The sequence below is a fragment of the Sinocyclocheilus rhinocerous genome, unplaced genomic scaffold (assembly GCF_001515625.1).
Source record: "Sinocyclocheilus rhinocerous isolate Xijiao unplaced genomic scaffold, SAMN03320098_v1.1 scaffold919, whole genome shotgun sequence".
Taxonomy (NCBI): Eukaryota; Metazoa; Chordata; class Actinopteri; order Cypriniformes; family Cyprinidae; genus Sinocyclocheilus; species Sinocyclocheilus rhinocerous.
This window is the reverse complement of record NW_015637585.1, coordinates 1923899-1939998: the sequence shown is the minus strand read 5'-3', so window position 1 is coordinate 1939998 and position 16100 is coordinate 1923899. Positions and strand designations below refer to the sequence as shown.

At 38.0% G+C, this 16100-nt stretch overlaps 1 protein-coding gene and 1 long non-coding RNA gene across 5 annotated transcripts in view; both read right to left on the bottom strand.

Moving 5' to 3' along the window:
- Window positions 1-4380: 4380 nt before the first annotated feature.
- On the bottom strand, window positions 4381-6051 carry LOC107749175 (uncharacterized). Its single transcript, XR_001640995.1, has 2 exons — window positions 5308-6051; window positions 4381-4780 (listed from the first exon to the last, which is right to left on the bottom strand). It is a non-coding gene; the product is annotated as an uncharacterized LOC107749175 (long non-coding RNA).
- Window positions 6052-14734: 8683 nt separating this feature from the next.
- Window positions 14735-16100, bottom strand: part of ece2a (endothelin converting enzyme 2a) — a 71095-nt gene continuing 69729 nt past the window's right edge. For all 4 annotated transcript variants that reach the window (XM_016564250.1, XM_016564251.1, XM_016564252.1 and 1 more), the window contains exon 4: window positions 14735-15155. In XM_016564250.1, coding sequence (XP_016419736.1) covers window positions 14868-15155 — 288 coding nt within the window. In that variant the 3' untranslated portion in view covers window positions 14735-14867. The remainder of the gene's footprint in view (window positions 15156-16100) is intronic.

Below are 16100 nucleotides of genomic sequence, written 5' to 3'. Positions count from 1 at the left end.
TTACTGCTAGCATTTTAAGTATGCTAAATAATATCTGTTAATTTTTCAAATAATATTTTTACACTTTAGGCATAAATCGGCAAAATGCAGATTTTTGTTTTCTTTACTAATCACTTATCTTATTTTAGGCATATTCTTCAATGTTGTTGCCTTTGTAATCAAGTACACTAACTGTGTAGGCTACACAAAGTTTTGTTAGGGTCAAAATTATTAATTGTGGTGGAAATCACATTTGAAACATCATATATTTTCTTAACCATATGCTTGCTGACTTTTCAACTGAAAAGGCGGCGCATATATCTCACATATACACTGAATCTGCACATTTCATCGCCCACCCCTGAAAAATTCAATTTTTGCTCCTTTCTGTTCTCAGTTTTTTATTTGACTCCGGTTTTTGCATGTGAGCTGGTGTTTTTTAATGCTGGATAGAGAGTGAATCAGCAATTACAGCGCATGAGTCAGCAGAGGCCAGTGTGACCGCAAACGCTCTCCCAGAGGACACTTTCACACACAGCCCACTTCTGTGACTGAACACAACACCTGCCAGAGGGAAACAAGGACACTAGACTTAAAGGGGTCATCGGATGCAAAATTCACTTTTGTTGTTGTTTGAACATAAATGTGTGTTGGAAGTGTGTGTACACATCCACCCTATAATGATAAAAATCCACCCAGTGGCTTTTTTAAAAATCCCCTTTCTCAAATCAGGCTGTTCTGAGAGCTCAACACTCCTCAGCACTGAAAGTGAACACTCGATGGTGATTGGCGAATTTTTTTTTAACAACGGAGGCACGAGAGCTCAGCTCTCCCCCGGCCTCCCGCTCCCCTTCTCTATCACCTAGCGATTGTAATTTCATCAGGACTCCGGTGCAGGGGAAGACAAGAATGTCTCAGATTAAGCGATTGAGGTGTTTTGTTGATGGATGTAATAATGAACAAACCAGTCGTCATTTACTCCCGACCAGTGGCGGCTCGTGGGTTTTAAAATAGAGGCGGCACACTAATTGTATTGGTCTGGGGATCCCTGCCGATTATTAGTAGTAGTAGTAGTATTTGCTTAACCACTTTAAAATGACTTTTTGGTTGCTTTTAGTCAGAAAACGTAAAGAAAACGACACGCATAAAGATAATATAATTTCACTTACCTGGCCTATCACTTGAAGCAAACATCCATCCCTTCTTAAAAGTCTGTGTTAAAAGAGCCGACTGTTTTTTTTTTGATGAATCTTTGCAAATCGCCTTTCCTAATATGTGCTAGTTAGCAAGTTTCGCGGCTGAAGTTTACAGTCTGCTCGTCACCCCACGGAAGAGAGGGGCGGGGTCAGCAGAGCTCATTAGCATTTAAAGTAACACGGACTAGAACGGCGTGCTGACAACAGAGCTGATTTTGACAGGGTAAAAAGGGTGTTTTTTACACTACCATTGAGAAATTTTAACCAAAGTATGTTATAGGCTTTTTATTAAGACCCTAAAGAATCATATCAACTTGTGGAAAATGGGCATCCGATGACCCCTTTAAAAACACAAAGAAATTAAGAACTTGGTGGCACTGTAACAGGAAAAAAATGACTAGGCTATTACTGTTTGTTGCAAACTCAAGTGTCTTATATCATTGGAATCACTGAACAGCTTGAGTTCAGTGGCACTGTAAAGTCTAAGTCTAAGTATAACAGACATTCACCCATTTGCGACACCACAGTGAAGTGCTGGAGTTTTCCATAGATCCCTAAAAATGGTTCATTTCAGAGCCCAGACCACTGGTTTTCAAATGACTTGTCAGTATGGATCAGGATCGGCCTACTGTCATTCATTCATTTACTTGAGCAGTGGAGCGGCACAGACTATGAAAATCCTTTTGCTCAGGAGGACAGTGAAGACATGAAAATGAGCTTTGAGAAATGCAGTCTTCTGAGTATTGTTGCCATGCCAACAATCTAATGCTTGAGTTGATTCACAGAGAAAAGCCTACATGCTCACTAGTTGTAATGCTGCAGGGGATACAGTAAAATATAGGTTAGAAGTTTATGTTTTGCATTGGTATTTTAAGAGTAAAAATATGAATAAACCATTTAAAGATCATTTTAGGGCCCTTGTGAGCTCTATCCAGGGTGCTTAAATATGTCTCATAGTATATAGATTGAGAGAGAGAGATATTATTCATGCAAGGCAGGTGCGTCATTACCATAATAAACCCCTACTTAGCCTTCATTCAAACATAATTAATTCAAAGGAAGTATTGGAAAGGCAACAGGTGGGGCACGGTGACGAACTACTTCCGGCATCCGGAGACCGAGGACAGACGAGCTGAACGTGACGTGCGCTCAGAGGCGTCATGCCCATACAAAGTGAGGCACGTGCCCCCTCAGATTTCTGAGCCAAGTGCATTTTGAATGCAGCTTCCCAAAGAACAAAATAGCGGAATAATATTTTTTATATTTGATACAATCGCACCGGTGTGATTAGATCGTTCAGTGCGGCACAGCATCCGTTGCTAAATTCAAATCTGCGTTCGCTGGCTGACGCTACGCCAGAGACAGACGCGTTTTTACAGCACTGCGCATTACAACCAATCACACACGATTCTGTTGAGCTTAGGAATACAATGGCCAATCAGAAACGTTCAGATGAGTCGTCGCTGAAACGCGGTGTTTTGCCTTCATCAGAAACAACAAAGTGCAGATGTGCGTACTACGATATTCATTTCACAGTGTAAACAGCTTCAGTGATTTTAATGGAAGTTTTTGAGAGTGCCTCTGGCTAGACTGAATAAAAATGTTCTTTGATAATGTAAATGTTCTTTGCTCTCTGTAAAATGAAAGTGTTATAATTAGTAACTTACAATATTGTTATTAAATTCACATTAAATACAAAGTCAGTCGTATTAAAAACATTTTATGGCATGACACTCATATCTGGTACTTAAGTAAAAAGTCGGGTTTTTGTGTGTAGTTAATAGATTACACTATTAGTCTACTTTGCCCATCACCATTGATCAAATAACATAATCTATAAAGGTGCAAAACGCATTTACTTACACATATTTGAGAATCGATCCGTTCCGTTCACTACTAGACCAAAAGCAATATTAGCGTCCACACCAACGGACAGTAAAGTTGTGTTTTTTTAGTTTTATGTAGGCTAAGCTGTAAGCAACACGAAGTTCAAGTTTTTAAGTTTTATATAGGCCTAACTGTAATTTTACTATTCTCATAAAATTAGAACGATTATTGAAATTTCATAAATATAGTTAGGTTATCGTTTTTTTCACAGCTAGTATAGGCCCATACACTAAATAGACACACTCAAATAATATTTTCACACTTTTTGCATCTAGCCTACTGAAAAAAAATACAGATTGACTGAAAATTAGGAATAATTTATTTTATTTTGTCATGTTCTTCACTGACACTGTTGTTACTAACTTTTGCAAAGACTATCTGGGACAAAACTATTTGTTGTGGTGGAAATTAAACCTTTAAACCTTCAAATGAATATTGAAACTATATAACTTCTATAGCTTAAATGTTTATTTCATTTTCATATAATGTTTATTTCATTATTTTTTGCTTAAATAAGCAATGTTTCAAAAAAGTAACATTTAATACTTTTTATTTTAAGATTGGAAATTTGGGTCTGGGATAAGCGTAAAAAATCATGCATATTAATAAAGTATGTAAAAAATGCATTTGAAAAGTGACAACAAAAATTAATGGGAAAGGAATGGGTAAAATGTACTAGACTGTGTGTGACCTTTATTAACAAAAATATACATAGGCTATGTTTTAAGAAAGAAGAGAATTATATAGAATAATTATATTTTACGGGTTTGGAACAACATAAAGGTTTAAAAATAAAATAAAAAATAAAAAAGGTTTAAAAATGACAAATTTTATGAATTTGAAGTTTATGAATTCATTTTACGAATGTAGACGTTAGGGCAGATCAAAAATCTCCAAAATATTATATTTTAATAAAAAATTAACCCCTACGACAAAAATGCCCAAAGTTGAAAAATAAGCTACACATAGGCTATAAGCCTCTTGCAGCAACATGTAACGGCACAATAAAGCTTGCAGTATAGAGTTGTTGAGATCTAAAGTGATCTCCATATATCAGGTCTTGCGATCTTTTCCTCTTTTAGCTTCCAAACCACAGGCTTTCCAAAGACCCCAGCGAACACCGTGCGTCACATACAAAGGAGCGACTGCAGAGCGCCGTTCAGTGTTTCCTCTCGCCAATTTCAGCTTTCGCCTGATGGGGCCACCCTTGCACCTCTTGGAGTCCCCATCTCTCTCTCTCGCTCCTAAACGCCCGGATGGATGACTTCACTGTTCCGCCCGGGTTTCCTTTATGATCGCGGGATCTCCCGTATCTTACAGCAGACTTCACCCGACCGCTGATGTAGTCCTACACTCACTCAGCTGCGCTCTCTCTCTCTCTCTCTCTCTCTCTCGCTCGCTCTCACATATGTGGATCTGCCTTGAGCGTCGACTTCAATCCGACTGCTGCTTTTAGAGACATTTTAGACTTCACACGCAAAGACATTGAGCTCCATAATGATAAATGAACTATGTGGTGCAATGTGAATATTTTCTTTCGCTATTTTGCATCATATTCTTTTTTCAGAAATTGAGAATATTATCATACACATGCCCACAGGTGTTGAAGCGTCGTCTGGTGATCTATTGTTTTGCCCTTGAACTGCAGCTGATTTGCGCACCTGCGCCACGGATTCACATCATCAGTACAAGCACAGAGGAACATTGTGCATTACCACCTCTTGTACGCTGCGGCTCATCTGTGAATAAGGATGGATGGACTTGCCATTATTATTCCACGACCATCATCTTCCAAAAGCGCTGTAAGCAACACGAAGTTCAACCGAAGACTGAACCGCATCTTACGCTCTGTTACTATAGATGGATGTACAGTATCTTAGCTCAAAGACCTTCCCCATAACACACAAACACGCACACGCGCACACACATATGTGGATCTGCCTTGAGCGTCGACTTCAATCCGACTGCTACTTTTAGAGACATTTTAGACTTCACACGCAAAGACACTGAGCTCCATAATGATAAATGAACTATGTACGGATGGTGCAATGTGAATATTTTCTTTCGCTATTTTGCATCATATTCTTTTTTCAGAAATTGAGAATATTATCATACACATACCCACAGGTGTTGAAGCGTCGTCTGGTGATCTATTGTTTTGCCCTTGAACTGCAGCTGATTTGCGCACCTGCGCCACGGATTCACATCGTCAGTACAAGCACAGAGGAACATTGTGCATTACCACCTCTTGTAATTAACCCAACATGAATGCATCTTGATTTCTTCCAAGCCTAATTTGATAAATTAAAAAAAAAAATTCATCAGCTCCTCACATTTCTTTTGTCGTGTCCATCTCTTTGCATGAACTTTCACTCCGGTGCCAACAGAGGTGCCACCATGAATCTTACCCTGGCACGCTTCATATTTGTATTTTTATATCTAAATATTTGTTATTTAAAATGATATGCTAGTATGTCGTCTTAAAGATTCATCAACAATGATGTTTATATTTCAGAGAACAATCTTTAGACAGGGACGAGAGTATAATTCAGTTTGGTTCAGTTCTTTAAAAAAAAAGACTTGATGAATGAATGTTTCTCTGGTTTTTTGCACACACACATCTGTGTTGAACTACTGTTATATGGAAATCGTAAACTGTGATTTGAGCTTTGTTGATGAATTTGTTAGAAAAATGGCGATATTAGAAATCTACTGCACTGTTTACGAATATCTTCAAATAACTTCTTGTTATTTGACATGTTTTTGGACATTACGTTTCTTTTGTTGATTTGATTTGAATTTTTTGTACCATTATTCTAAAGAAACTGACTACGGTTTGTTGTGCATGAAACCTTAATACTTTTCAATAATGGAGCATCATTTTATTAAGCAAAAAAAGCAACAAAAATGTCATGACATTCTAAGAATGAATCATTGCATATTAAAATACCATTTTCACTGTATTTGGTGAACTAATAAATGGTGGAAGAACATACAGATGTGCGTTTCTGTCGTCATTTGGCTGCATTACAAAGAGGTAAACAAGTCACAAATATTGATTTTGAGGTCATCACAACACATGCACAGCCTGCTGGTGAACCCATCTACATTTACAGTAGGCCTATACTAATAAACAAGGCACAAATACTATCCATCAAATGATGAAACAAGTATGATGACATTTAAAAATATCCCAGAGAAGTTTTAAATGACCACATCAAGCTGTTGTCGTCAAATGAAATATTAATGTTTCAATATAATTCATGTCAGGATGGTTGTATCTTACTGTGGAGCTCAGAGAACTGCAATCTTCTTTCGGCCTGTCATCTCCTCACAGATCTTTAGTGCTGGAGTCCGTCTATGAGGATGAAACCGTACGGAGAGAGTGTTAGTGCACTCCAGGCCTGTACTTCTCAAAAAATGCAGTGAAGTTTGGCACCAGCTCTGATGGCCATGTAATCACACTCAGAGTGATTCAGGCTAAGCTCAGTCATGACAGGAAGATTGTTCTTGTGGCATTAGGTCCTATGAGAGCTTTGAGCTGTGCTACTACTTTTACTGGAGAATCTTCTACACTTCGATATAAAATAGAGATTGATGGATTTTAGGCCTTGATGTATTTGGTCAAGAAAATCATTTGAGAAGGGAGAGTACACCCCAAAATTAAGTCAAGTCACCTTTATTTCTGTAGTGCTTTATGCAATACAGATTATGTCAAAGCAGATACACAGCGATACACAGGAAAATAGCAGAATCAGTTATAGAAACTCGACAATATGGAGACAATTCAGATTATGCTGTAAAGCTGCTCTAAAATATATTAGTTCTTATTATTTAGCTGAACTCAGTTGAGTGTTGGTTCAGTTTAGATAAAATTCATATCAAGTGCAAGTTCTACAAAAGGCAGCAATGTCATTGTTCAATTCAAGTCAGTTTAATGTTGATTCAGTTCAGTCCGACACTATAGTGACAATGTTTTAAGATGCAATTCAGAAAATTCAGTCATCGTTTACTCACCTTCGTGTTGTTGAAAACCTGTATGACTTACTGTCTTCTGCAAAACACAAAAGAAGATATTTTGAAAAGTGTTTTTTCTCTTGTCCATACAACGACAGTCAGTTGGGTCCAATTTTGTTTTTGTGTTTTGCAGAAGAAAGGTGGTCATATAGATTTGGAGCAACATGGGTAAGAAAATAATGTCAGATTGTTCATTTTGGGGTGAACTTTCCCTTTAATATAAACACATGCTTAAAAAAAATGCACATAAAACATGCTAGCTAGACCAGGTGAAAAAAATCACAATATTAGTGGTCAGATTTGGAGCAACATGGGTAAGAAAATAATGTCAGATTGTTCATTTTGGGGTGAACTTTCCCTTTAATATAAACACATGCTTAAAAAAATGCACATAAAACATGCTAGCTAGACCAGGTGAAAAAAATCACCACAATATTAGTGGTCTTTTTTTCTGGTGAGGTCATTTAAGCTGAATGTTGCTTCACACAGCTTGAATTAAACCACATGCTGCTTCCTGTTTACACCAAACTGTAAACACAAAAAGATACTTTTAAAAAACAGGATTTTTTTCTTGTGCATACAGTGAAAATCAATTGGGTCCCATGTTGTTTGTTCTCCAAAATATATTGTTTATTTTTTGTGCTATGCAGAAGAAAGAAGGTCAAAAAGGTTTGGGCTGACATGAAAGTGGATTATTCCATTCACTGAAAGTCAACTGGGTCCAATGTAGTTTGGATCCCAATGTTCTTCACAATATATATTTATTTTGTGTTTCGCTAAAGAAAGAAAGTCGTACAGGTTTGGTCTGACATGGGGGTGAGTACGTGATGGCATAATGTTCATTTTGATGTGAACGTTCCCTTTAAAAGAAGACGTGGCACATTAAAATCAAGCTAGCGAGTAAACAGACCAAGTAAAAACACAATCAGGATGTTAGTGGTGATTTTAGGTAATTATTTCTATTGAGGTTGTTCATTTAAGCTGAATATTGTTTCTACACAGCTTGGATAAAGCCACACGCTGCTTCCCGTTTACTCCAAACACTCTGAAATGCAGTTAGATTTTACAGCAATATTGATGTTTTTCTTCACACACAGTCAGACACACATCTCCGATACAATGTGTGCGTTTCAACCGCAAGAGAATCAATGGCTTTTATCCGTGATCTGTGCCGTCATGCGGCCATGAGTGGGCTTTGGGTCAGCTATATCCAATGTGTGCAATGAGGCTCAGGATCCATCTGGAAACAAGTCAGGCTTACCTAAATCAATTTAAACTCCAATACTCATGCAATCCTGATAACGTTCTATAACTCCAGCTGACCCAAGCTCAAGTTTGGCTTCTAAAATTTCCAAACGATTTTTATAGATGATCAATGGCAGTTTAACCTCAGCAGTTATCCCAACATCTGTGCGTGTTTATTCTCGAGACTCGACGAGGTCCTTGCACAGCAGAAAGTCCATCAGACACTCACTCAAGCGCAGTCAAGGACACTCAGCTTCACCATCTCAGTCTATCAATACACCTTCATGGCTGTTGCAGTGTTCCTGAACGGCTCCAATGCCCAAGGGAATCCTTAGCGCTTCACACATGCTGCTCAGAGCTGGAGATTACTGATACACTATCTGAACAGACAGGCGGCCCACGGCAGCTCTGGAGTGACTGAGCGACGCTGTGGCCTGACCCAATATGGAAAGCCCAACTCTCGGCAGATATTGACAGCGTGATAACGGAGGAAAGGAGAGATGACATTCTAAGATTCTCAAAGAATGAGCTCTCTGCTGGAAGAAATGAAAAGCACGAGAGAGAGAAAGACATTTGATTTAAAAGCATTGTCCTTGATTCATCCCAGTTTGTAGCTTTCATTTGGTGCCACTTTGATCTCCATCATTAGCGATAATAACATATTTTCTTGCAGTAAATTCTCATTTAACGCCACTGTGAGTCAAAGTGTAAGTGTTTGAACTGGCTCGTATGAACCATAAATATGCACAGATTCACATTCAGCCACAGAGGAATTGATGTCAGTGTCATACTGCCAAACCAAATACTCATACTTTTGGCATTTTTTACTTTTTAAGAGCATTGTAGATAGACAACAGGAACTGATGAGCAAAAGATAAGAAACGTTGCAAACCAGATTCTCATTCATCACATGGCTCAGTGTGGCTCTGCTTACCATGATTATCCAAGGACAAGATCCTGGATACACATCCTGGTTGGTTGTAGTACAACTTTCCTGTCAACCAATCATGTTTTAGTATTGGGTTTAGGGATTGGCTTGGGACTTAACATTCATCCTATCATTTCGCTTTGAGTTTAGGAGTAGCTTGTGGAATAGGAATAGGAATTTTGTTCCAGAATCTGTAGTTCATCATTAAAATAACTTTTGTATGTTGCACCATTATGCAATTAAAGAGATACATGCCAGGAATGACCTGAAATCCCCATTATACTGAATATACAGCAAATGAATTTGAATTGAACTGGCCACAGCATTAAGGAAGCTGAATTGGAAATTACAGAAAGAGAAATTTAATGGATTGCAATGCATTGTTGGTGTTTCAGGTTGGCGTTCAACCTGGAACACAAGTTTGAAGAACACAAATACAAGTAAACTACAAGTTCATCTATCAAAAATCAATTTATCCATCCATCTAAAATCCATCCATCCATCCATCCATCCATCCAAAACCAGACCCAGAACAACATGTGCAAACCATATTAAAAGCAAACAAATTGACTTTAACCAAAAAATAGTTTGTACCAAATTTGCCAATATGGTAACCCTTTAGTATAGGGACCAATTCTCACTATTAATTAATTGCTTATTAGCATGCCTATTATTAACATTGGCTGTTTATTAGTACTTATAAAGCACATATTCTGGATGACCATATTCTACATCCCTAATCCTACCCAATACCTAAACTTAACAGCTACCTAAGTTACTAACTAAGCAGCAAATTAGGAGTTTATTAAGGCAAAATTCATAGTAAATGATTTGTTAATAGCAAGAATTGGGCCTTAAAATGAAGTGTGACTGCCAATATTTGTAATATATGCCCATTTTTGGCTATATTCGACATCAGAAACGGATCAATTTTATAGAAGCTTATGTCTGTTCCAAAATATAGTTAATTTTGAGAAATAGTGAAGTGTGGCCAAGTATGGTGCCCATACTCGGAATTTGTGCTCTGCATTTAACCCATCCAAGTGCACACACACAGTAGTGAACACACACACCCGGAGCAGTGGGCAGCCATTTTGCTGCAGCGCCCGAGGAGCAGTTGGGGGTCCGGTACCTTGCTTAAGGGTCTCACCTCAGTCGTGGTATTGAAGGTGGAAGAGAGCGCTGTACATTCACTCCCCCCACCGACAATTCCTGCCGGACCTGAGACTCGAACCCGCAACCTTTGGGTTACAAGTCTCTCTAACCATTAGGCCCATGTAAATATGTAAACATTCATGTTTGTGTTATCATTAAACCATACTATTTATTTATAAGCATTATATGACCTAGCTGAGGATAACAGAGTTAGCTGAACTGTTTTAAACAAATGAATTAAATCAGCTGTACTGAGGATAACAGAGTTAGCTGAACTGTTTTAAACAAATGAATTAAATCAGCCAATTAGATTTTGAAGTGCTGCCCTCTGCTCCAAAAATGTCCCTGCTTTGACCTTATGAACAGTAGTGACCAAACACACAGACACGTCTCTAGGGTAAACATTGCACTAAGCTGCATTACACACAGTGTTGTCAGTGGAGCTGGCTGGCTGTGAGCAGGGGTTTATGTGTCTGCTATCAATACCACAGCCTATGTTGTTGCTGCTGCTGCTGGATGATGTAATGGTGTGTCCTGACACCTCCCCCTGCTCAACAACAGAACAGAAACATGAGCTTTGATGAACAGGCGGATCTCAATCTTTGATTAATGATATTGAAGGGTCAAATGATCATTTCTGATTCTTTTCTTGTGTGTGCAATAACAGTGACTCATGAAAACGATCTGTTTGTACACTAGAGGCAGGGATGCACCAATGGGGTCAAGGTTTGGCAGGTTAGCTAGAGATAAAAAAAAAAAAAAAAAAAACCCTGCCTCAGTCGAAATTTAAATTACAATTTAATTTAGATTTTTCAACTCGTAACATAACCCTGCACATAACAGAGAGATGCTGTACTGAGGATAACAGAGTTAGCTGAACTGTTTTAAACAAATGAATTAAATCAGCTGTACTGAGGATAACAGAGTTAGCTGAACTGTTTTAAACAAATGAATTAAATCAGCTGTACTGAGGATAACAGAGTTAGCTGAACTGTTTTAAACAAATGAATTAAATCAGCCAATTAGATTTTGAAGTGCTGCCCTCTGCTCCAAAAATGTCCCTGCTTTGACCTTATGAACAGTAGTGACCAAACACACAGACACGTCTCTAGGGTAAACATTGCACTAAGCTGCATTACACACAGTGTTGTCAGTGGAGCTGGCTGGCTGTGAGCAGGGGTTTATGTGTCTGCTATCAATACCACAGCCTATGTTGTTGCTGCTGCTGCTGGATGATGTAATGGTGTGTCCTGACACCTCCCCCTGCTCAACAACAGAACAGAAACATGAGCTTTGATGAACAGGCGGATCTCAATCTTTGATTAATGATATTGAAGGGTAAAATGATCATTTCTGATTCTTTTCTTGTGTGTGCAATAACAGTGACTCATGAAAACGATCTGTCTGTACACTAGAGGCAGGGATGCACCAATGGGGTCAAGGTTTGGCAGGTTAGCCGGTCTGTTTAGCCCCTGCTGGTAGATGTCGTAACTACACCATCTGGACCTAAAAAGCTTCATTCTCTATTGACAATTTTTCAAAAGCAGCTCTGGGCAAAATTCTGAATTAAAGAGCAGGTTCACTTTCAATTCATGATGAGTGTGAATTTTAGTTGAATCTGTCTGTCCGTCACCCAACCAACCAACCATATGTCTGTCTGTCTGTCTGTCTATCCACCCGGCTATCTATCCATTTATCCACCTATCTGTCTGTCCTTCTCTTTGTCTATCTACCCTTCTATCCATCCATCTATCTGTTTGTCTGTCTATCCATCTATCCAACTAACCATCTATCTCTCTATCTGCCCATCTCTCCATCCATCCATTCATCTGTCTGTATCAATCCACCCATCCATCCATCCGTCCGTCCTTCGATCCATCTACTACCCATCTGTCTGTTCATCTGCCTGTCTATCTATCATCCATCCAACCAACCATCTGTCTGTCTGCCCATCCATGCATCTATTAATTTATCCACCTATCTGTTGGTCTATCCTCCTCTTTGTATATCTGCCCATCTATCCATCTATCTGCCTGTCTCTCCACCCATCCATCCAACTGTTTATCTGTCCGTCCATCCATCCATCCATCCGTCCATGCATCAATCTATCCAAATTAATTAAATCTCAAGGCTTTTTAAAAAAAAAAAAATTTCAACTTTCAAACAAGGCATTATTGTTGTCAATAACAACAACGTTCATGACATGCAGAATTAAATTTGCTGAGTACCATACAAGAACTGTTCCAGTTCTTCTCCAAGACAAGACAACAGCTCAGAAAATATCTCACAAATACACTTCTGAAATTACTCAATCAATTATTCAAAAGCACATTATTGAATATCATGGTCTTAAATGTCAATATGAAGTAAAGCTTGCGTGTGGGTTTGCATTGCGAGGGGGTAAACAACACATAACCAGCCATTAGACTAATCAGGGTCTCCTGTTCTCCGCAGCAGCTTTATGGTGTTTAGGCAGCACTTGGTTCCTGAAGACCTGCCACACACACAGCATGTCGTGAGGATACGATCACAGAATAAATCTACACCCGATATGTGCGGCTCACCTGATACCAGCGTCCATCTGATACGGTCCCTGCCCTGACGTCATTGCTTAGTGCTTCAGTGAAGGGGAAAGACCTGTGACTACATCATCAGCTTTCACAGATAACACATTCAATCTGGACACAATCAACTCCGAACTAAAAGTTTATGAAACTGCTACTGGTATATGAACCGCTACTATTTAATGGTGGTCACCGTGATTTTGCCAAGTAAAACATCTTTTGTTGATCCTGGATCAACATTACTGTCCAAAAATACAGACTTAACCCAATCCCCACCCCTAAACCTTTCCCATAATTTATTCCTAAAATCAGAGGGAAATGATAGCTGATTAACAAGGGTGTAGAAGCACCTAATCCTGATTGTAAGCCTAAAACTGACATTTCCTGAAAAGTTATCTCTCAATTCTGATTGGTTGATTGGAATGATGTTCCAGGATCAACAAAGATGTTGATCCAGGAACATGTTGTACTTGGTCAAATCACGCTCACCATTTAATGGTACATGCTCACCATTACTTTTTCCATAGTGTTAGGGCTTCAAAATCCACCACCTTTTGTTTTAATATGGGTGCGTAACTCATCCCACCTGGACACCTGAAGAGTTCCTCAAATTGCACAAGTTACAGAGAAGAGGTGCGCTATTACTGTTCCAAACAATCAAACTGATGGTTTTTGCCTGGAAGACAATAAAATGGATGAAAAAAATCCCATAGATTTACCCAAGGCATATTTAGGGATACAACTATCTCTTTTGGGATGGCCTTTTGTGTAGAAACAACCTAGGAACCGCCTAGCAACATTCTAAAAAGAACTCGTAACACCTTGTTAACCACCCATGACATAGTGTGTGTTTAAATATGTTTTGGTCTCTCCTGGTTCAAGAATAACTTTCCTCTATTTACTATAAAAATCAATCTATGTTCACACTGGCACACAGGAAGCTGTTCTGAAATTCAGGCACCTTCCTCAAGCCTTAAAAATAGACGGTAATTACATTCCAGAGCTAAATTAAAAATAAATGATTTCTGGTTTATTAATGGCCTCCTCCGATTCACTGCAGCCATTCCTCATCCAAAAGAGCGCAGACACGTCTGTCATATTCTGGCACACAGCAGGGCTGTTTGTTTTCTGTCTGTCTGTTTATTTGTTGTTTGAGAAGCGTTTGTGACAGATTTGTCTCTGCACAAGTGTGCAGGTGTCAAGCACTCAACCTTGTCATACCAATCAACACAATCGCACAGAGAAATAGGCCACAGAGAGAGAGAGAGAGAGAAAATGCAGAACAGAGTGCAAATTCACATTAAAGCATCCTTAAAAAAGCATGGTAAAAAAAAAAAGGCTTTTAAAAAATATACAAGATATTTAAAAGAAATAGTTTAAAAGCATAGTTGTTCCAAGTCTAAGTATTGAACCAATTCTAAACCGATACAGAGTGCCGTTAAAGTCAAACATTTAATTAAAAAAGTTTACAGGATCCCAGAGGGGAGGTTACTATGTTTTGTTTTATTTCAGTGCAATGTTGTCCTTAACATCACAAAAAAATAAAAATAAAAAGTTAGTAATCGTTTCCTCTTTTAATCAAGAAAACTGATTAGAAAATTAAATTAAATTTCTGTTATGATTTACTCTTCCTTATGTTGTTCCAAACCTGTATGACTTTCTTTCTTCCCTGGAACACACATGTAAATGAAAGTGAATGAATGCATGTCAAACTCCAAAAACTACAACAACAACAATTGTTTAATGTTTTGTTCCAAGGAAGAAAAAAAAAATCTAATGAATTTAGAACAACGTGAAGGAGAGGAAGTGTAATTTTTGGGTGAACTAGGATAGGAGCCTAAAAAATGTATAAGAATGCTGTACAACTCTCTTGATTGATAGATGTTGTACAAGTCCCTATAATCCAATGTTATTCAGGAAGTCCTCAGAATCCGCTTCTTGAAATCTTATATTGGTGGGTGGAGCCTCAGCTTCCTCAAGCAGTCTCCTCTCCAATGCAGCATCCTCTGAGCTAAGCTCCTCCCCTTTGGTGAGAACATAGAGGAAGTAGTGGAAGCTGCTGCCATAGTGATAGTGCTTGATAGACCAGTCATACTCCGCTCGAGCGTAGAGTCTCTTACGAAAATGTGGCTGCGCAAACGTGACAGAGATGAAACGGCCACCGGGTTTCAAAACACGACTGACCTGTGGGGAAAAACAAATCATCTGATTATTATTGTTATTATGAGTGCTACCTGTATTATCATCAGCATTATATCTGATCATCTCTAGAATTATTATTACAAACAAGTATTAACATTTCTTCAAAGTCCAAGTCCACATGCTGCCCATCTCATAAATTGGGTGAGATATGAAAATACTATGATGAACATTTCATTGTGATGCATTTGTTGTGTAAATTCGATGTAATTGTCACACCACATTGTTACACAACTCTAACAGATGCAGCCAGAAGGAAAATGCAATGCACAGTAATGTACTTTAGAGCTATTATTTCTCTATATATTTATACTAACTGCAGGTTTACTTGGCTATAGACACTGGTGACAAAATTGTCTCCAAAATTTAGAAAAATATGACAAAAATTACCCTTTAAAAATGTCAAGGGTCATTTTCAAATGTAAAAAAAAAAAATAATAATAATGTTTTTATTCTAAAATGCTAAAAGTCATATTTATAGAAAGCTTTAGGCCTATTTAAAAACAAAAGAACAATATGACCTTAGTGGTCATGGTCAACAGGGCTGCATTCATTTAATCAAAAATAAAAGTAAAAACAGGAATACTATGAAATATTATTACAATTTAAAATAACTTTTCTATTTTATTATAATGATCATTTCTGTGATGCAAAGCAGAATTTTCAGCATCATTACTCCAGCCTTCAGTGTCACATGATCCTTCAGAAATCATTCTAATATGCTGATATGATGCTCAAGACATTTCTTTTTATCAATGTTGAAAACAGTCATGCTGTATAATATGTTTGTTGAAACCATGACATTTTTCACGATGAATAGATTTTTTTTTTGTAAAAAAAAAAAAAAAGTCTTTCCTGTTATTTTTTATACATTTTATGCATCTTTGCTGATTAAAAGTATTAATTTCTTAAAATAAAAAAATCTTGCTG